The sequence below is a fragment of the Rhea pennata genome, chromosome 1 (assembly GCF_028389875.1).
Source record: "Rhea pennata isolate bPtePen1 chromosome 1, bPtePen1.pri, whole genome shotgun sequence".
NCBI classification, from domain to species: Eukaryota; Metazoa; Chordata; class Aves; order Rheiformes; family Rheidae; genus Rhea; species Rhea pennata.
Window position 1 is genome coordinate 109,955,269 of NC_084663.1, and position 22,220 is coordinate 109,977,488.

The following is a 22,220-nucleotide window of genomic DNA, read 5'->3' on the forward strand; positions in this document are numbered from 1 at the left end:
GTTTTTCTGGATGTTATGTCTGTGGAAGATAGCTTTAGAACTAATGGATTTCTGAAGGTGAAAAATCATCAAGAAAATTTTGCAATATGATAGAACTTTTAGTTTAACCGTGTTCTGTAGCTTTAGTGCAAGTTTACAAGTTTCTGAGAATTAAGCTTTGTGCTTTATCAGATAAATATGTTTGGTATAAGAACTAGAATGTTGGATGATGCTGTTTTTTCACTTCATATCATAAACAGTAAGAAGAATTGGAAATTAACTACTTCAGCAATTATTAATGAAGCTAAATTTCTGCTGAACAGTTTTTACTTTCAGCAAATTTTTGTTTATTTCACTGTAGATGTGTAGGTAAATGATCAATGCATTTACCACAAAAATGAATGCATTTAAAGCAATACATGCCTCTACTTTGGAATCATAACCTTCAGAATGAAGCTCCCCAAATGTATCAGTTTATTTGTTCAGTGTAGCTTGTTCAGGCACCACTAGTGACCACTAGTGATATGAACAATTTGGATAAATGGAATATTTCAAGTGTACTTCCTAATTTCTGGTCTGAATCTTCATTAAATGAAATTAGTCTAGTGCCAGGTATCTTTATGGCCAACAGGAAAGTCCCATTTAAACCCTTTGAAAATGACTCGACAACTTACTGACTGTTATTGCAACCTGAAGGTTATCATGTCTCTCTCTATGGTGGTCTCAGGAGAGCAGAGTCTCTGCTAAATTGAAGTAAAAACTGACAGGAAAGCTAATCTAACCCTGGATTAAAAGATGCTCTACCTCTAATGTTTAGGCTACTGTATGTCTGGCTTTTTGAGTTAGAGCACACTGAGTATCACAGAGGAATCTTGCTTGATGAGCCTCTGATGATACCTGGGTCGTGGTTATATGTCTTGCCTGATGTTACCACTTTGTAGGGTCAGTGGGCATCCATCCCAGTGGGAACCTTACAAACTTGATTCCAAGGATCAAGTAGTGTACTTTAGGCTAGAGACACTTCACAGAGTGGTCAGCCTTAGGGCTTTACAAGACTATGGTTGTTGAACTGTAGAATATATTTTATTTGAGAATTAACACGTAAGAGCAATGGACAGTTAAAACATCATGGCAACCTTAAGGAGGCAGAAATAAGTCTCCTTACATTTTCACTGTATTGTTCTGCAATGGGATAGATATATTCCCTTCCCTGACACCTCACCTCCCAGCCCCCTCCCCCCCCCAAAAAGGAGCAGAACAAATAAACTCTTTTATTAAAAAACACAAGTCTTTCAGCTGCTAGCGTCTAAACTAATTCCAAACTAGTGTAAAGGTATCTCATTGATGTTTAAGAGCTACTGTCCATATATGCAAAGGTAACTTACACCGAGAAGGAAGTACAGTTCTACCTCCCTACTCTTTTTAATTGTAATTCTACTTCCATATGCATTCTGACATCTAGGCATGCATCCCTTTTCTCAACTTATTATTTGTCCATTTTAAAAGAAGGAAAACAACATCAGAACATATACCAGGATTGTGGGCTGCTCATCACGTGAACATTCATGCCCATTTTCTGTCCATATTTTTTTATTTTTTTTTTCTCCCCTCTTCCTCTTGACTGCACAGTCTTTCTTTGTATTTTTATGATGCTGGGTGAATAGATACCATTCCTTATTTGTGTTTCTAGAATCTTTGTTAAAAAATGAAACTATTGTAGTAGTTGCAGAACAGCAGGGTGGCTTTCTTTCCACACTGTGATTGCATAGATTAAATTCAAGGTTTACCTTCTGCAAACTGGCTATCAAATAATGATAGATGGTAGTAGCTGAGATGCTCTCTGTTGTTGTTTAAAAGCTTACTTTAACATAATGAGAATTTTTAGTGATTAATCTTTTCTGTTTTTCTGTGTAGTTGCTTTGTTACTTTTCTTAAAAAAAATGTTGTATGTAATGCATCTTTAGATATTCTTTCAAGTATCTTAACTGCTAGAGGCATTTTAGTATTTCTTTCAGAGCATCAACAAATGTTAGTCTTTGGCTTGTCACCAGATGCTGCCTTAGTATGAATTCCTTAGATACTTCAGTATACAGTATTAGTAAATCTGTATTTACTAATTCCCTAATGGAATATATGAAAAAAAGATGGTTGTTCAGAGACTCATCCTTTAAAAACAGCTTTAAAATTGCATTGGATGTTATGAAGTTGCAATAATGGCATACCACGCTCTGAAGATACGATTAGTGAATAAAAGAAAAACAGCACAATTCCACAATTATGACTTAATTAAAAATCTACTGCTTAAAAATGTAAGAAATTATGAATAATGAGAGTCTTTTTTTCCCAAAAAAAACTTCAGCAGTGCACATCATTTTACTTGATCAGGCTGTCAGTTTGTGTGTCTCTGTATTTTTCTCTATTTCTCATTTCTCCCCAACCCCCCACACTGATGATGATTTTCTTCTGCAGAGCTCTGATAATACCCCAGCTCAACCAGCTCCTAACCAGCGAGTTGTAGAGGTGGCGATTCCTGATGTAGGGACTTTTGTGATTGAGTCAGAGGAGGGGGGTTATGACGATGAGGTACATTTGATTGCAATTGTGTGCACCGCTCCTGCTCGGTGCTTTCTTATGCTGCCTGATGAGAATTTTTGGCATGTTCGCACATTGTGACACCTAACAGATTTCTGCATAACTAAATGCTTAGCGATTTGTAACTGTAACGATCTCTTACTCATACTTAATGGAGTATGAAAAGAAAGCACTACCTACTCTAATCGGGCACGCTTTGCATGGTGTAGTTTACACTGAAGGTATTTTTGTCGTTATAGCTGTGGAAGTTGAATGTTTGTGTTAGGCCAGGTAGCCTTTGAAACGCTGGTGATAGACTCTGGATTCCTACTATGTTCTTAAAAATAAAATAAAAAATCAGGCCAATGAGTGATGTTCTGAATGTGTGTGTTTTCTTGTCAGTCCGGAAAAGCTAATGTTCAATTGCAATGCCATGTTTGCTAAGGTTAAGCTTTATTTGTCCATGAAAATAACCTAGAACTAATAGGGCTGGTGGAGCTGAATGGAAAATGTTTTCCTGGCTTTTTCTTTCAGCCATGAAGTTCATAACAGCCTTCTTGTATAATACCATTTCCTAAATGTAAAATACGTGTGTGTATATATATATATATAAAATGTACTTTTCCCCAATTCAGAACTATGGTGGTGCATATAACTAGTGTTAGGAATGTACTGTTAGGTACAGATGAGAGGCACATACCTGAAGAGGCAGTATTTTTTTTTTGACAGCGGAAGGAAATACTGCTGGGTCATCTCACTGTTTTGCTTTGACAAAACAAATTGTTTGTTAATTCCTATTCCTATTCCCTGTTTGTTGTGGTGGAGAATAGAGTTGGTACAGCCCATATTTGCAGGTATCTGACCGTATTCTCTCGGTAGGCTATGGGCCGCTTTCACTTCCCTGCTCAAATGGGCGTTTCAGTCATCCTGTCCTGGAATTATAAGCAATTGTAACTGGCAGTGTGGGACAGGGAACAAAATACTCTAGCTGACAGTGTCACACTGAGTTTTGCATCTCGCAAATGCGTAATTTCCACCTTTAAAGACATGAGCGTTTAGCCTCCCCTAATGACCTGCTTTTCTGTTGTTGTCCCCATGGCTGGCATTGTCTTCCTAGAAGATGCTTTCTTTCCATTTTTTTTTCTTTTCTGTTTCTTTTTTAAAAGTATTTGCCTTTTTTTCTTTCTTCCTATCTTTTTTTTTCTTCCTCTCTCTCTCTCTCTCTCTCTTTTTTTTTTTTTTTTTAATGCTGCTCTTATGTGGGAGAAACTTTTCCAAAAATAATCCTAAGGCTCTTAATCTTCTGCTCCTAAAAGCTAGCTTCTGTTGCTGTGCCAGCTAGACCTTGGGCAGTGAGGGAAGGCATCTCTTTGCTCACAGATAACCAGGGGAAAAAAGCCTTTTTGAGTTATATAGAAGTATCAAATTTTGTGTATATAGCTGATGTGTATAACTGTGAGGTCTTTTTAATGTAATATTTGGTTTTGTGTTTGTCAGATTTCTTGCTTTTATTTTAAGAATTAGGCTGCAAATACTTCATGGACCAGTTGTTTTTACAGCAATAGGTCTCTTATTTTGATATTGAAACCATAAAATAGTTAGTGTAGTTTACTATGCTTTTTAGTATAGTACATATCAAGTACAATAGGGTGATCTTTTTATTTGAAATAGTTTTTATTTTATCCTCTGGCCATGGGTTTTTCAAGTATTACTTGTTCAGTATGCAACTTCTGATGAATACTAATGTTGAACGATGCATGTTCCTTTCCTGGGGAGTTTTGACCATGTAACTTTTAAAGTGCATTTGATGCAATTCTTCAATTTTTTGTAAGCTTCCTTCAAATCGTATATTGTTATAGAAAAGATATGTACACATGCTATGATTGATTTGCAGAATACACACATCAAATTTTGTATTGAAACGTGCCATTTCAATGTATGCATGCGTTAAGTTGCTTTTTATCTTGCATGAGACTAAAAGCATATTGAATTTAATGATTAAAATATTAATCATTCAAAACTTCTACCTTAAATCCCTTATGGCAGGTCATGCTGACCCCGAACATGCAAGGTATTATCATGGCTATAGATAAAGCCAGGAATGTTTATGACAGGTGTGGGCCAGAAGCAGGGTTCTTTAAGGTACAACTAACATTTTCAACTTTTTTCTCCTCTGACTTTTCTTGTTAGATTTACCTTCTCATCCTATCGTTTGATGCATTTTAAGATTTTTCCAGCATTTATAAGTATTCCTCTATTTTGTCAGTCCTACATTTAGATATTTCTCTCTAGAAAAATATATAGCTATTTCCCTGTTTGTTTAGCAATATATTGCTTTGATATCAGTAGCTTAAGTACCTTTCTGCATATTACCTTTCTAACAGTAATGGGCAGTAACTTGAAACTTAGATGTGGGATTGGTGAGAGTATGTATTTTTCCCTTTTCAAAACGGAAAGCATGCCTTCACTAGACTGTATTTGGGATGTCAGTGTTTTCACCCAGGGACAACATCAGTGTTCTGTCATGTTTGTTATTTCAAAGAAATGTTGTTCTTGTTTTGTCCTCCTTAAAAAATTTGTAGTAAATATAAAATGTTTTCTGTTGTTTAACTACCCTGATGTTGATACTTTTTATTTATGCAGTGTGCTTTATTATTGAGAGTTAGGGTCTTTGTGGTTATAACTCTTCAGAATAAGACCAGGTTTGAAAAATGTGTTAGTTTTCTTAAATACACAAACTTACAAGCATTTTCTAGCTCATAAAATCTTTTGATTTTTTTTTTCCAAAATACTGGCAAGGGGCTTGTTTTGACATAACATAAAATCGCGAATGTGATTTTTTTTTTTTTTTTTCCCCCAAGGAGAGGAAGAAGCTTCTTGTTTGACTTTGAGTAATGTTCCATGTTCATCTTAATTGTTATGGTGTATTTACATTAAGAGAAATCCTATCAAATGCAGTTGTGTCTTTAACAACTTTGTTAGGAAATTGAAATCTCCAGTTTTTGTTTGATTAGTTAGTTTGTTTAAACAGATGCTTTGAGAAGTGTTTAGGACCATAGCATTTGTTTCCAGGGCTGTTTCTATTAGCTGTGCCTGCCCCTCTGGTACAGAGATACTTGCCATAGCCTTTATTCTGTGAAATGGGTTTTGTTTAGGATTGTCAATGAATGTTTTCAAATTCCTCACTTAATGAAAAGCTTCTCCCTAGGGATTTCTTTTCAATATTTTTTTTTAAAAAGCTTTTTTGAGCAGATCAAGCTCTTTACCATAAAGTTTAATTACACTGAAACTTTTTCTTTAAATGAAGAGTGTATTTATTATTTAAAAAATGTAGTTAAAAATAAACTCATGGCAAGTGCAAAGCATTGTACCATTACACTTTTTTTTTATTGTTTTAATTTTTACACTTCATTGCATGGCAGGTGAAGGATTTTTCTTGAAGAAAATGTTCTTACACTAAACTGGTGTAAGATAGACAAGTTTCTCTATTCATTTTATGTTGAACCATGTTTGGAATAACTTAGGACAGGTGGAACATGCTTCATTTTTAAGGAATAGATTAGTATGAATGTATGCAAATGAAGTGGCTCTATTCAGTAGTGAATTTCATGTTTTAAAACAAATCACCTAAATTTTCATGTTACTTCATAAACTTACTGACAAACTTCTGTGGTATTTTTTAATAGCATTAGACTTTTTTCTATTTTTTTAAATTAAAATGAATATATTTAAATGATTGTGAGATTTTTTTTCTATGATATTTTTGCTATAGTATACCGCAAGCAAAACCCATTTGACTTGGGTCATCGTTTCTAGCACGGCTTGACTCCCCCGCTCAGATCACTGAGGCATACCTAACAAAAAATGATTAAGATGGTTTTTGATTGATGACCTCTTACAGTCATCCTTCTCTAAACTTTATAGCCAGTTCCTTGCAGAATGTTTGCCTTAAGATCTTTATATAATGTTCTTTACTTTTTTCTGTTACTTTTTTCCGTTGCCCCTCCTTTTTTTGTCTGATGTTTAAACAGTGCCGTTTTTTGCTGCATATAGGATTTCTAAATTCATAGGGTACCATTTTAATTTGTTTTAAATAAGAATGTTTAAAAATATAGGTTGTGTGTTGGATTAAGTAATTTTCTGAAATGAATAATATTCTCTGAATATCCTCTGAAATGAATAATTGTAATTACTTTTTGTTTGTGGCCTGTCATGATAAATGGGGTTTAACTGTGTGGCTTTGTAATGGTAGAGCTTCTTATGATGTAAGGTAATACAAACTGTTATCCATGGCTTCCGATATTTGTAACTCGTTCTCCCAAACTTCCTGTTTAATAATAATGCATCTGTGTAACACTTCCAACCACTAAGACAGGACGTTCGCTAAGTTCTCAAGTTTTCCACGCTCTCCCCAATTAAGTCTATATGAATAGTACCCTACCGCATGTTCAGTGTTTTGAAACAAAGGGTATAACTATCAGGAGAGGGATTGGAGCCTGAGATTCTCATAGTGAAGCCTCAAGAAGTATGCCACTTCCAGGAATTTCACCATAAAGGAATGTGGAATATTGAACAAGATCATTTTCTGCTTGCTTTGGAGCTTTATGTAGTCTCTGTGTTGTATTGAAACTTCGGTAATAGTTTTCTCAGTATTAAGGCGTGAAGCTACTGTGTTTAAGTTGTTTGTTTCAAACTGACATTTAATATTAGTAAACTGCATTTTGAGAGATAAATTATGGAACATATTAAGATTTGTCACCTTTTTCCCCATTGTTTTTCTTGTTGTTGCTGCTGTTCATGCTATGTAGTTTCAGTGTGTAAAATCTAATTAACATAACAGATGATGTTCATTAGAAACCTAATGTGCTGGTAAAGTTAGAAAAGTAGACATTTCTGGTGACCTTTGAAGTCAGTCTAAAGTATTCAGTGAGAAGTGCATCCTGCCCTACAAGATGCTAATACTAATTTTGAAATACGTTTTCTTTAGAAATCATACAATTTGATTTTTTTGGTTGTAAGACATTTCTCATTCTGACTTACGGTGTTTTCACAATCATGCATGCTCATTAAACTTTCTGTGGAGTTTGTTTCATTCATGTATTTACATTGCTACCGTGTATTAGAAGTACCTTTTCACCTTAGGAGATACTAGAAGATCCTTCTAAGTAAAATGTCTGAAACCTTATATTGCTTTTGGACAGTACATGATTTAGTAGGCCCCTTTAGGGATCAGCTAAACTTTCTCCTAGGGAGATTTAGCAGAAGATTGGGATTGCTTTTGAAGTAAAGGTCTATCTGAGGTATTCCCACAGTTAGCTGGGGAGAGACAGGAACATGTGTGTCATATGTCTGGGGTGGTGGTTTTTTTGTTTTTTTTGTTTTTTTTTTTTTAATGTAGTTTAAACTTGTGGGGGGTAGAGTACAGGATTGTTAGAAAAATATACTTTTTAGGCCATGTGACATGAACTACTCTGGTGTTTTGTGAAATTTACGTGTTAAAAGTAAGCATTAAGAATAAAATTTATTTTTAAAATTATTTAGGCTATTAAATTGGAATACACACGACTACTAAAATTAGCACAAGAAGATCCACCACCTGAATGTGATTACCGTTTACGTCATGCAATTGTTTACTTCATCCAAAACCAGGCACCAAAGAAGATAATTGAGAGAACATTACTGGAACAGTTTGGAGATCACAATCTTAGCTTTGATGAAAGGTAATAAGATCAACGTGTCTCATTTCCTGTGCTCCTGAACCCTCCGTGAAAGCTAGAGACAGCCTTTTATATTTATATAGCGTATAGGATAGCGGGTCAGAATTGTATGTTTGTTTGGCTTTTACCTTCTTGTTAATATCTTCAAAGTGTTAGATGTATGGAAGAACAATTTTATAAAAATTATAATCTTTATAAAAATCTCCATAAAAAGAGTTAACAAAAGGCTGAGTTTTTATCAATAGGGAATAAGGAGATGTACTCAGTAGTGACGTTTAGAATTGCATACAGATTTCTATACCTTCTTTTGAAATGTTGTACAAAGCCATGTGTTTTGCATTTCGTCACCTGCCTGTGAGCCAGCAGTAGGCCACAAAGCCTTGTATTACTTGAATTAGGGTACTGAATTAGATAGGTAGCTTATCTGAATGAAGGACAGCTTCTGTGTTCTAATTGAAATTTCATATATTTGCTTATTTAAAAAAAAAATTGAAAGAGAACATTCTACGTAGTGACATCTTTAAAGCCTCTGGTTCTAGTCCTCAATCACTGTAGTATCCTGGTAATACTTTTGAAAAGTAAATATCAGGGAGTTTCAAACCATCTGAACCACTGCAATATGGCAGTTCAAAAAAAAAAAAACCAAGAAGTAAAGCTTAAATCGCAAATTTTTAAAGTAGGTGCGATAAACTATGTTCTTTCCTGCTGATCATACTGCCCAAAACAGCGCATCTTGCACAGTGTTTTCATACTGTTTTGCATAGGTCTGTAGCACTCAGTTGCTTATACTGTTAAAGGTTGCTCTCTTTATAGAGATAATATTCTCTATGAACTTATAGTAATCTCCTATGACTTGTTGCTTTTTGTAAGGTGCCGTAACATAATGAAGGTTGCTCAAGCTAAACTTGAAATGATAAAGCCAGATGAAGTAAACATGGAGGAATATGAGGTCAGTATTTTTTTATGCTATAAATAAAACTGTAACACAAAATAGTTATAAATATGCTAAGGTTCTGAATTTTTCTTAACAAATTTCTTCTTGTCTTACCTTGAGAAGTTAAAACTCGTTATCGTAAGACTATTTATTTGTAGAAAGGTTGCTCTGACCAGTTGACCTAAAGCTGTAGGCTTTTTTTCTACATCTGTAGTTCCAAGGTCAAATTTGACTTGAGCCATAAATAAATGTCAAGTTTACTCAGTCTGTCCTTACACCTTAATATGTCTTGATGTCACTTACAGTATTTCATAATTCAGCACGTAAGAGCTGGTTGGCTTTCTCTATTCAGAAATAATTAAGCAGTAAAGAAGTGAGAGTGGTCTCAGGCCCGCCTTACAAATCTTGAGAACTGTCTCAAGGTCACATTTGTAGTTTTTCTCCAGCTATTTTTGCAGTCATTTCCATTCTCTTATGAGCACCAGATTCTTTCTTGTACTGAGACCACATTTAACCATCTTATGTATTTAATTTTCCCTCCTATACGTCACAGAAAAACTTCGAATTGTTGCTCAATGAGCAAATCCCAGACATTAAATTGTCACGACTTTTATTTGCCAAAAGACTCCACCTCATACTTAAAAGATAAGTTTGTAGTTGGTTTTGCATCAGTTTCAGCTTGTAACCCTGTACCTTAAGGTCCCTGAATTGGGGTTAATTATACCTTAGGCAGATTCCAGTGCGCCACTTAGACTTCATCGTTATGAACAGTTCCTTGTTCAGGAGGGAAAAGGAAGTAATCTTCCCCTTGCCAAACTGAGTGAAAAATACCTATTCAGCATTTCTCTTCACCAAGTTTAGGACCTACAGTAGATGCTATTATATTGCAGTGTGGCCTACATGGCCTGTGAGGGGAAAGGACAAAAGGCTTTCGTTGCACATTTTAGGCTGTGCAAGGCTCAATATTTTACCACTTTCTGTATAGCATTGCACAGGTAGAATAAACAGTTCTGGACTTAGCTTTAAGAAGTGAGGGGAGTTGTCTATTCCCCTGCAGATACGTGGCACTTTGGTTTTTTTGGTTTGTTTGTTTTTTTATTTTTCTTTTTTTTTTTGTTTTTCTGCTGAGGCAAATAGCCAGTGGTTTCTCCAAAGACTATATCAGTATTTGTTTTGTGTAGTGAGTTGGCATTTCATGGAACCCTTTTCATGCTCTTTGTGTTGAATCCATAAATGGCTACTATTATGGTATGCTGTCCCTTATTTTATCTTTAATGAGCAATTGGAAGTTGGCTGCTAACCAGCTGGAACAGAGGCACCTCTCACACTTAGAACACTTACCTGTAAAACATACCAGCAATCATTTTGTATAGTGATACAGTAAGGTTAATGTTTTGCTCTAGTATAAACACTATTTTTAACTCCAGTCTGAAGTGCTTAATAAGACATTGTAGTTTTTTGTCACATCCCATTTAATGTGCTCAAGCTTTTTCTATCTCATTCATATATTGAAATTTCAACTTAGTGTATGAAAAGGTTTTCACACTTTCTGAGTAAATATTTGAGTATATTGTAGGGGTGAAAAAAATAAGCTTTACCTCCTCTTAGTGTGAAGAAAAAAGGAATTTCTCATAATTCTGACTGTAGTTCTCCAAAGATGCTTTGCATTTCTTTAAAGTGATAATACATTCCGTTGAAGAAAAAAATCTATAAATGTTTTAGATATATAAGAATTTTCCTTTATTTTGGGTGGGGGAATTCAGAAAGACTTTTCTTACATTCAAGCTCAGTAGGAGTCCTTATTTACTATGAGTATTCAGCACTACATAAAGTGGGTAAAATATTTGTATTTTATATTTGTGGATGAAATTTTGTATACCCTTTTTTATATGCAGAGATGGCATCAAGACTATAGAAATTTCAGGGAAACAACCATGTTTCTCATGGTAGGATTGGAGTTTTTCCAAAAAAAGAGGTAAGTGGTAGTATAGAACTCAAATTTGTTAGTGTTTTGAAGACAAAATGTAGTAGTGCTATATAAAGCTATTTAAAAAATTAAGAACTGCTTAATATGTTCTTCATTTCATTTAAGTATGTAGTTGGTCCATTAATTTCTTCAGTCTTGCATTTACATCAACTTCCTGCTCTTAATTTTGATTCTTCTTTCCTAGTCAAGCCATGTACTCTTTTCAGAATATCTCCCATATGCACCCATATTCTTCCATCTCTCCTGCTCTCAGAGCTGTTTGTAGGTATCCCTTGGACTTAAGAATCTTTATTCTCCTGCACCACACGCGTGCACATGCATTTAGCTATTTCCTGAGGGGAAATTGTGCTTAACAAACCTGATAGCCTTCTATGATAGCATGACTGACTGAGTAGCTGAGGGGAGAGCAGTGGATGTTGTCTGCCTTGACCTCAGCAAGGCTTTTGACACTGTCTCCCACAACATCCTCCTAGGCAAGCTGAAGAAGTGTGGGCTAGATGAGTGGACTGTGAGGTGGATTGAGAACTGGCTGACAGGCAGAGCTCAGAGGGTCGTCATCAGTGGTGCAGAGTCTGCTTGGAGGCCTGTGACTAGTGGAGTTCCCCAGGGATCAGTACTGTGTTCAGTTTTATTCAACTTATTCATCAGTGACCTGGATGAGGGGACAGAGTGCGTTCTCAGCAAGTTTGCTGATGATATAAAACTGGGAGAAGTGGTTGATGCACCAGAAGGCTGTGCTACCGTTCAGAGGGACCTGGACAGGCTGGAGAGTTGGGCAGAGAGGAACCTCATGAAGTTTAACAAGGGCAAGTGTGGGGAGAGGTAACCCTGTGCACTAGTACGGGGTAGGGTTTGACCTGCTGGAAAGCAGCTCTGTGGAGAAGGACTTGAGAGTTTTGGTGGACAAGTTAACCATGAGCCAGCAATGTGGCAAAAAGACAACAATGAAGAAAGTTGGCAGTACTTCTTTCTCCTTCAGAGCTGGTAGCCCACTTCTATAGGGCTTGGTGCTGAAGTGCGGAGAATGCAAGACTGTACTTGGAGGCAAAAGAAGCAGCAGTTTCTTAGGACCTCTGAGAATCCCATAGAAATCACATGGAGATGCTTTTTCCTGGGAGCCATACCTATTTTCAGAGTTCACTCCCGATCCTCTATAGTGGTTAATAAGGCCCTCTTTCCACTGCAGGTGAGGAATTCTTCAGGCACGTTTTCACTGACAGTTCTATAGAGTTGGCACCTGATGTGGTTCAGATGAACACAGGAGTTGCTAAAAGAACCTTTATTAGAGTTTTATTTGCATCTCAAGAAGCTCACTCTTGTGGTAGTTACTCCTGGAAGTGAGCAAACTGTCGGCATCATTGGAAGCTTTTTAAGCTTTTTGGAAAGCCAATATGTTTTTTCAGCTGTGACTGAAATCCATTTCTAAAAGCAATACTAAAATTTAATTTAGCCAGCATGTGCTTTCTGTCTCTTTTCCGAAGCCTGGGTTCAGTGAACTACCTAGTTCTGTGAGCAGTTTTAGTTATTTTAAGCACTTAGGCTTTTGGGCTTTTATAGGCAGGAGCTCATATCCACTTCAGATGTGAAAGGATGGAATCTGTATGCTGGTTTATACTGTAGTAATATTGCGCAGACTCTAAAGAAAATGCAAGGTCTCTGAAACTTGCTTTACAAAAGTAATTTAAAATGCTGTTAGATGAGCACTATCACTGGTTCAGGGGAAGATCATGCAATATGTTCACAGTGCATTCTAAAATTCTGGTGTTGGGGTTCATCTTGTTCTTATAAAGAGGAACATTTGAAGGTACACTTTAAGCAACTATCACTATTTTGAGCAACCTCTTTCCTTCTTTTTATTTTGTCTTGTTGGAAAGCATTGCTGTCAGTCTTGAATTTGTGTACTTTGGAAAGTTCTGACACATATTTTTTGTGTATCGCTTATGCTCTGTTTGTGTACTTGCACATAATTTTTAGCCATTTTTAGTAATTTACTTTGGCTTTGGTAGTTTAAATCCTAAGCTTCACCTCTTATTCTCACTAGCAGTAAGTGTGTAATGTACTGACCCTGTAACTCCCCATTAGAAAAATATCTGAAAAATTATCTTTTTGGATGGAATTTTGTTCTAGGTCCAACAAAAACGAGATTTCTAACTGCTGTTTTTTAGGGAAGTTGCCTGAATTGCTTTCTGTGCCTATCTGTCTTAACCGAGTTTCTATAAGTCAGAGAATTACCAGTTTAAGGTGTTTACTGAAAATGGCATGCAGCAATATGTGTGGAGATCATTGGTGAGAGCTCTGTTAATTATTAACCATTAGGTTTTTAGGTCTTGTGTTACTCATTCTTCACCAGTTAGGCATATGTCTGTTATTGGCATTTAGATTAAAGGCAGAAGTGCCAGTAGACTGTTGATGCTTGTGCTTTGAAATGCTGTTCAAGCTTCTTTCATCACTTTTGATTTCAGTGGTTTTGAGGCACTTAGAGCTGAAGAGGTTAAATGTAAAAATTTACAGTTCACGTTTTGCAAATAAGACAGTGTTAAACCTTACTTGCAAATGTATAGATTTCTACCAAGTTACATGACATCAGAAGATCAAGCTTATGCGACAAATGCATGCAGGAAAAATTAGGTTTTCATGTATATTCAAGGCTAATCCGAAGCCATTTTTGAAATGGATGGAAAGGTATACATTGGTTTCAGCAAGCTATTGATCAGACTTTTGTGCAAGTGATCTAACTTGATAATTAAAAAAAAGAATGATGTGAATAAAATAAGAAATTGTATGGTATCAGAAAAGCAATGTTATAAAGAGACTGAGGGGGGAGGGGTGGACTTAATCAAAGAAGCCAAGTTAATCCTTTGACAAGTAGAGTAGTTAGCCTGAAACAAATTGTACCTCAATGTTGAATCTAACGTTTTTGTTTCTTTACTTTACTTTAGCTATATGGAAGCCTTGCTCTACCTTATCTATGCTTACCAGAATAACAAAGAACTCTTGTCCAAAGGTCCGTACAGAGGGCATGATGAAGAGCTGATATCCCACTACAGACGCGAATGTTTGCTAGTAAGTGAAGAGTGAAGCGTGTTTCAAAAGGTTGAACTTAAGTTGAGCTAGCTTTAATGAAATAAACTAGCAGACCAAGCATAGCCATTACTTTATAGAAAATGTCATTAACAAATTAATATCCTGTGTCAGACGTGTAAGAGCAAGCAAAAAGAAGAACTCTACAAAGCAAAAGAAAAATTTTATTCCCATTGTTCAAATAATCATTTTCTTTATCATTGTAAATAGTCTGCTCACTGCCATCATGTCTGCCGTAGATATGAACAACTTTACAGCGTCGGTGAGCAAACTCACTTTGTTGCCACAGTTTGATAGGGAGACAAATACTGGAAAAGGCATCAGTGGCAAATGCTTATTTGTGTCACTTTTTCTAACCATAGAGAGAAAAGGCAAGAGCAGGTGGTTGGGTGCAGTCTTCAAGAGGGAGAGAGATAAAGGTTGAGTTGTCAGGTATCAGCTCAAGTGATTTGAGCAGCATCAGTATTGTTACTCTAAATGTTAAAACTCAAATGTGACTATTGCAAATTAGCAGGCAGTTTTTTAGGAAGATTATGCTTTAAACCAAACAGAAGCTGATGCATGGTAAAACATGAAATGCTATATACTTAAAGACTTTCCTTTTTTGTGGTGGTATGTGAAGAAACTAAATGAACATGCTGCAGCACTGTTTGAATCAGGAGATGATCAGGAAGTAAATAATGGCCTGATCATTATGAATGAGCTTATTGTCCCATGCTTGCCATTACTACTGGTGGATGAAATGGAAGAAAAAGATATTGTTGCTGTGGAAGATATGAGAAACCGTTGGTGTTCCTATCTTGGACAAGAAATGGAACGTAAGTTATTTATTTATTAACATAAAAGGCTATTATGCACCTTTGATCTCTTAGATAGTGTTTTGGATGTCTTAAATTCAGCCTGTATCTTTTGTTCAGTGGTAGTGTATTTTGAGATATTCATATTTTCGGATATTCCCAGACCCATATAGATGTACAGCAGTTTTCTATGCATTGCAATGGGATATCAGGCCTTAAAGGAAGTATTTTGAGGAGTGTTTTTTTTTTTTTTTCTTTTTTCTTTTCTTTTTTTTTTCTTTTTGGAAAGGGAGAATATTCATGCTGGATGTCTATTTGGAGGGGCATTTATATTTACATCTTTCTAGGAACCAATGTGTCTAGTTAATGTTTGGAGAACTGTAGAAAGTAATTATTCCAAGTGAAACTCCTTTCCCACCACCAAAAAAAGGGGGGGGGGGGGGGGGGAAGGGAGTGTTGAGCAAAAAAGGAGAATTCCATATGCAGACATAAATGTTCATGTTTGGCTTTTTTTTTTTTTTTTTTTTTTTTTTTTTTTTTTAAATTTGCAGCTAACTTGCAAGAAAAGCTGACAGATTTCCTGCCAAAACTGCTAGATTGTTCTACAGAGATTAAAGGTTTCAATGACCCGCCAAAGTTACCTTCCTACTCCACACATGAACTGTGTGAAAGATACGCCCGAATCATGTTGTCACTCAGTCGAACTCCAGCCGATGGAAGATAAATTCTGCAACCTTCCTAAGCACATTATATAAACTTTTTTAGTTCTTAAACCTTGCCTTCCTGTCACAGGGTTTGCTTGTTGCTGCTATAGTTTTTAACTTTTTTATTTTAATAACTGCAAAAGAGAAATGACTGTACAAACTTTAGCCAGACTGCAAAGTTAAAGCTGAGAATCGCATGGGGCTCAGTTGTTTCAACCAGAATTGATGCAACATTGCAAGTCTGATTATTATGGCAAAACTGCTTTTTTGCCACTTATCTGTTACAGTATTATTTTGCTTTTATCTTAAGATCCTTTACTTTATCAACAGCTGTCTGGATCATTTTGTGACTGCAACTACTTTAAGTGTCCAGTGCTGTGTAAATACATGGTACTTGGTAGCTTGTAAATGAAATGAAAGAATAAAATTTTATTTATGGCTACTCCTGTGTTTGCAAGCAGATACCTTGTATATTAATGTAAAATACGGGTATTTTTAGAAGAGATACAGTATATTGATGGGCTACTCAATTTATAGACAAGGTTCTTCAGGATATTTGGCCAGTTTAGCTACAAGTAGTTTGAGATTACTGTATGTGAATATATTGAAGAACTGTCACAGTATTATACACTATGGCTTTTGTATATTCTTTTCTGGTATGTATTACACTGCACCTCAACACTTGTGTTTGTGTGGCCATGGCAAGTCTATTCTGATGGCAGAGACTGGCTTCTGAAGCGAAATAATAATGGCACCTTCCTTCTATTCTTAGAAGAAACATTTTTAAAAAAACAAAGCTATTTTCAGTAGAAAAATATTATACAGAATCTCTCAGCAAGATTTCTAGACACTTGAGTAAAGAAAATGAGAGCTTTGAAAAAGTGGGCTTTGTAAAACTTAACGAGTTCATGAATTTTTTAATTGTTATTTTAGTCATCTAAATGATGAGAAATAAAACCTTCCACTAATTCCTTACTTGAAATGGGTTGCTGAGTTGCAACAAAAGATCTTAGAAATCTTATATCTGCCCTAATTGAATTTCTGAGAGAAGATCTATAGAGCTTGTTTTGTAGAACTGAAGTACTGTCTGATTTTAATGAAAAAACTTATTTTGTGGAAAAAAAAATTATGCGTATCTGTAGGTAATCCTGTTACCTAACACCATTTTGATTCCTACTATTTACAGAGAACGTTCTGTGTTAGATCAGTAAAATATGTAAATATTTGTTTGTATGTTTTTATTGGAACGGCACTCAACTTTTTATTATGGACTTTCAAGTGGGATGTTTTCTAATTTCTATTAAAGAAATAGCACAGAAGGAGAGAAGGTCAGACCAACAATAAACATAATGGACATAAGTGTGGGCCTCTCACATGCAAGAGGAGGCTGAGTTCAATCTTAGCACGTATCAGTCTTGAAAGTTTTTCACTTTTGAGATGTATGGGTTGTAATATACAGTAAATAAAGTGTGGGCTTCAGTCCAGAATTTGTTAAAGGGTATTTTCCTCTTTTGTTTTCAAGTATTACAGCCCGCCATATTTTGTCAATCCATACATTTAATTAACAATAAAAAAAAAATCAAACTCTCACAGCTGCAGTACTACTCAGCAGGATTTTTGGGGTGTTTTGTTTTTTTCTGTCTGAAGTTACTGACATGTGAAATTTCACCTCAGGGAGGAAGAGCTATGTATTGTGAAAAGACTGAAGATGCATTTTAAAGGACTTTATGTTTTGCATCCGTTGCACGTTTCATTTGAAATTGAATAATATACTTAATTAACACTGTTTATTTTTAAGTAAGGTTTTGAACAGATTAAACTTTTTTGCTTCTTCAGTAATGCTAAAAGCAATTAGAAGTGAAAGAGGACTTTTATTGCTAGCAGGTTTTGAATACAAATGTTTGTGAAAAACTTTAAAGGAAAGTTCCCCACTAGGCCTGCAGATTCTCCCATATCATCTGTGTAATCTTCTGTGAAAAACAAGAGAAAAGACACTTTCTGAGGTAAAAAACAGGAAGAAAAATTTGTACTTGGGAAGAATATCTAAGATCTTTAAGTTACAAGGAAGCAAGCAAGGAGAAGATTATTTGTTCTTTTAGTTTCAGGGTTTTTTCACTTCCTTAAAATACGAAAATAGTTTGTAAGTTCATGCTGTTGAAGATAAATCTGTATTCATTTGCAGTGACATGAATTTTGAGTAGAATTGAGGTCTGTACAGTAGAGTAGTGTTTTTAAAAGATATTTTAACTTATTTTAAATATCTTGTATTAATTTAAGCCTACAGCTAAATTATTAAGATACTGTTTTTAAAATGCTTGCTTTATTTTTTGCAATAAGATAGCTGATAGCTTGCATTCAGTATCCCAGCACGTAACCTACTCAGGTATGTGTAGGTTCAGTTGGCTAACTAATAATCTGTGCCTGAATTACCTAAGTAGGTATTTTTTCTTCAGTGTATGAAATACGAGACTTCATCAGGCCTTTTTAGTGTGTAAATCATAAAAGGAATAAGAGAATTTAACCCTAAGTCACTTACTAAATCACCTGCACCATGAACTAAATGCAAGGAATCTTTTTTTTATTTCTTTCTTTCTTTTTCAGATTTTGCTTCATAAAACAAAGACTCTGATGGCACTGCAGTCTTTCTCAGATACATGCCTATTTTTTTTCCCACTCCTGTGTCATATTTGCAGGTGACTGATGATACTGTTGCACTTTCACTGATGTTTTGGTCAGTATGAGATCTGACCAAATGTTGTCACTAGTTAAAGCTGTCATAGCGATTCTATTAGATCCAGTCTAGCAGAAGACCATGAGCAGCAGCAGAATTAGTTTGAACAGATTAAAAAGATTGCAGTGAGTTATACTTGACAGGAATGGTCATCTGGAAATCTTGCTAAACATTAGACAAGTAGATTAGAACTTCATTATTGAGTTACCTTTGCTTTTTGGAAAATCCCTACTTTAACTGGAGTGAATGACTGATACAGTGAACAGATTTATTCTAGAAAACATGAAGTATGAGAATATTTAAAGGCATATGCCTCATGCTGCAGCATGAGGGGGAAAAAAAGCTTGCTAATGGCTGTGTTATACCCAAATATCTTTCAGATTATTTTTAATTTACCACCACAACATGCATGTGAAAAATGTTGCTCCAGAAAAGTAACTGATGTAAAATAGAAACACATGTGAAACAATCTGATATTATCTAAGAAATGTAAAAGCCTATGAAGAAGCACAGTAGTTGTGGTTTATATTCTTTATTTTGTGTTAAGTTTCCTTTTCTCAAAATCTGAAAAATTTAAATGTCTGTGAAAGGCTTTATGTAAACACAATTTAAGAATGTTGATAGAAAAGTGCACTACTCAAATATATCATAAATCACCTCATCTATGCAGCATTTTCCAACATTAATATTTTTTAAACATTCTGACTTTGTATCTAGAAGGATGCAAGAAAAATGGGCATCAGTCATGGCATTGAGAGGAAAGTGGTTGCGACTATCCATTACCGACTCTTGATGATTAATATAGATTTAAAAAAAAACCCTCATATCCAAAGAGGTCTTTTAGCAAAATGCAATAGGTGGAATTCAAAAGGGGAGTGATTCCTTCCAATGAAATAGAATTATTTTCCATGTGATTGATGTTCAATTTTCATTTATGTATTGTGTCCTTGAAGATTTTAGGAAATCCCAGACTTGATGGATAAGCTTTTAACTGAAAACAGTCTTAATTCCTTAGGAGCTTCCTTCTCTGTAGGAGAAAAGCTATCAGCATTCGCTTAATGGAGTGTCCATCAGCAGATCGTTTCTGCTTTGTTCAGCTCTTCTATTTCAGTTTTGATTCTTGAGAGAGCCAAGCCAAAAACCTTTGCAGCTTCTGCCATTGCTACTGTACATTTGCATGCTCCAACTTTACTGTCACATCCCTAAAATCTTGGTCTTGGTTAGAAAATTTTTTCTTCTCCATGAATTTCAAGTTTTCACATTAAGTAGCAGGAAGAAATTCACACTTGTAAGACACAGCTGCTTGAACCAGCACTTCCAAAGAACATCTTGACCTGCTTTCTAGTGGTAAGGAGCACCCCAAATTCCCTTACAGGCTAGGAAAAGACTTATTTTAGAATGGTGGTCACTGGTTGGATTCATCATGATTATTAAGGATATGATCACTGTTCCATCTGTTCCTTCCTGTCTTATTTGAAGTACTTCTCCAATAAAGGTGTTTTGTCTCCATGCTGCTTTCCTTCTCTCTTGTTTTCTCTGCCCTGCTGCTCCGTGATTAAGCCACTAGAGTATCCATTTTTCCAGGCCTTCTCGTTTGTTTGGTTTTTGCTTTACCATCAGCTGGTCTTACCACTATGCCTTCATTACCAAGTATAGCTAGTGATACAAAAACCAGGATACTTCGGTTTCCATCTTAGTAGAAGGATCTTTAGTTCTTACCTCCAGAAGCACATCAGTACTTCTGGATCCACTCGTGTGTGTGTACATATATATGTTTTGGGGGGTGAAATATTACAGTCCACACACCTTGTATCTGGTAGCTGAACATCTGAGAGGCTGAATGAGGAAAGGTATGAATATTTACTTAGTTCAAGCTGCAGATTTTCTCGGTACTGCTTCTTGAGATTTTTTTTTTTTAAAAAAGATTTTTTTGATTAACTTGGTGTCTAAATTAACTGAGCACTCTCTGAACTGAAGGAGCATTTTAGAAGTGTGAAGGGTGTTTGTGTACTGCAGAATCTCAGTCCTATCTCTCTGGGTTTGTGAAGCCTGTATAAGTTGCTCCACTTCATCCTACCTGATCCTCACATTTTTAACTGGAGTTATTAAAATTGCAGTTAAACTTTGGGAAAAAGCTACTATGTCTTGCTGTGCTGCTGTCTAATCTGTTACCTGTATATTCCCTGCCCATATCTGTGTTCTGTATGCAGTGATATTGCCTATCATTTTATATGTGAAGCTGTATATTCTCTATTATTTACGTTAAAGTTCTCTGAACATGTTTGTATTTCAGAGATGTGCAGTCAACAAGGCAAGAACAAGAATTTCTGTAGACTTGCTTCAAGGAACAAAACTTGTGTTTTGTCAGTGATTTTTAATCTGTGGCAGTTAAAGTCCTAATTCAACTGTGGTCTCTAAGGGGTTGAAAAAACTTGATTTTTTTGCAGTGTAGGTGATCTGTAGTTGTAAGATAGAATCTTACTATACAAGCGTAGTAACCTTTTATAAGAATTTGGATTTTTTTCCAGTAAATTCTTAAGCAATAAAAACTCAGTATCAAATAATTTAATTTGAAAGAGATTGTTTTCTTGGAGGGTTGGAGGGTTAGGTTTTTGTCAGAAGTCTTGATCTATGGAGCCTATGTTATTGAAAATCTTTCAGCAGGCCAAGGTAATTTTTTGGGGTAATTTGTTCATGAAGCTCTTTTATTTGCAACGATTCGTAAGAGATCTTTCTTTATATCTCATGAAGCAGGTTGTTTAAAAAAAAAACAGAACAAACCTTTTTCTTCACCTTTCTTCTTCTCCCCCCCCCCCCCCCAAAAAAAAAAAAAATTCTTTGATGGAATAAATACTGTTCTAGAAAGTCCAAGATGAGTTTGGATGGTCAAAAGGTGTCTTATCTCTTCCCCTCCATGCTCAACTCTGTTTTTAACAAATACACCCTGTTTTGGAATATGTAAAATTTCCCTTTGAATTTTTAAAGGGAAATGTGTTGTTTTCAAAACCTTTTAGCTTGAGATCAAAAGCTGTCATTGCATTTAACATACACAATTGTTCCACAGTTGGTGATTTTAGTTGGTTATTGAAAGGTGCTTGAGTGGGTGATACAGACAATTCCTCGCTTCAGGATCTCCCTCAGTTTCAAAATTTGAAATTAAGGTGGCACTGGTAAGTTTGAGGACCTTGTGTCCACACTGAGTGTGGTGGAGCTCCTGCTGCTCTTTCCCCTGCAGACCAGTTTCCAGAGGGAGCTGTGGGGCCATGCAAAGGTCATTTGGATTCCCTTTCTGCTGCCAAAGATGATATAACAGATGCAGAGCATCCCTGTGTAGATCAAACCTACCTTTACTATCAAGTTACCACTCTTAAAACATTCCTCTTCTGGTTCCGTGTTCTTTCTGGACGAGCCTTAGTAAAGTTGGAAGCTCTAAGGACAAATACTAACTCTTAACAGTAGAGTGATGCTGAATGGGTGGTTGACGTGTGCTGGACAGGACCGCCTTTAGTTTTACCTCTGATTACAGCCCTGAGATATCCATTCAGATTCTTTTATTTGACAGCAAGTGGCCAAATAGCCATCTTTGTTCGTACCCTCCACCCCAGATCCCAGACCATGCAGTGGTCATGGTGGGTAACAGCGTGCTACTGTGACTCTATAGCTACTTGCTATACAAATGATTAGGCAGCATCTTTGGTATTTCTGAGCAAGGCTGGCCC

The 22,220-nt window shown here is 35.8% G+C and overlaps 1 protein-coding gene across 3 annotated transcripts in view; it reads left to right on the plus strand.

Annotated features, from left to right (window-relative positions):
• USP25 (ubiquitin specific peptidase 25) overlaps positions 1 to 20,010 on the plus strand; it is a 97,555-nt gene extending 77,545 nt beyond the window's left edge. The window contains exons 19-26 of one of the 3 annotated variants that reach the window (XM_062597768.1): positions 2,449 to 2,562; positions 4,597 to 4,692; positions 8,092 to 8,270; positions 9,138 to 9,216; positions 11,097 to 11,176; positions 14,128 to 14,251; positions 14,892 to 15,087; positions 15,618 to 20,010. In XM_062597768.1, coding sequence (XP_062453752.1) covers positions 2,449 to 2,562; positions 4,597 to 4,692; positions 8,092 to 8,270; positions 9,138 to 9,216; positions 11,097 to 11,176; positions 14,128 to 14,251; positions 14,892 to 15,087; positions 15,618 to 15,790 — 1,041 coding nt within the window. In that variant the 3' untranslated portion in view covers positions 15,791 to 20,010. The remainder of the gene's footprint in view (positions 1 to 2,448; positions 2,563 to 4,596; positions 4,693 to 8,091; positions 8,271 to 9,137; positions 9,217 to 11,096; positions 11,177 to 14,127; positions 14,252 to 14,891; positions 15,088 to 15,617) is intronic. The other 2 variants (XM_062597777.1, XM_062597787.1) reach the window with 2 other exon arrangements.
• Positions 20,011 to 22,220: the final 2,210 nt, after the last annotated feature.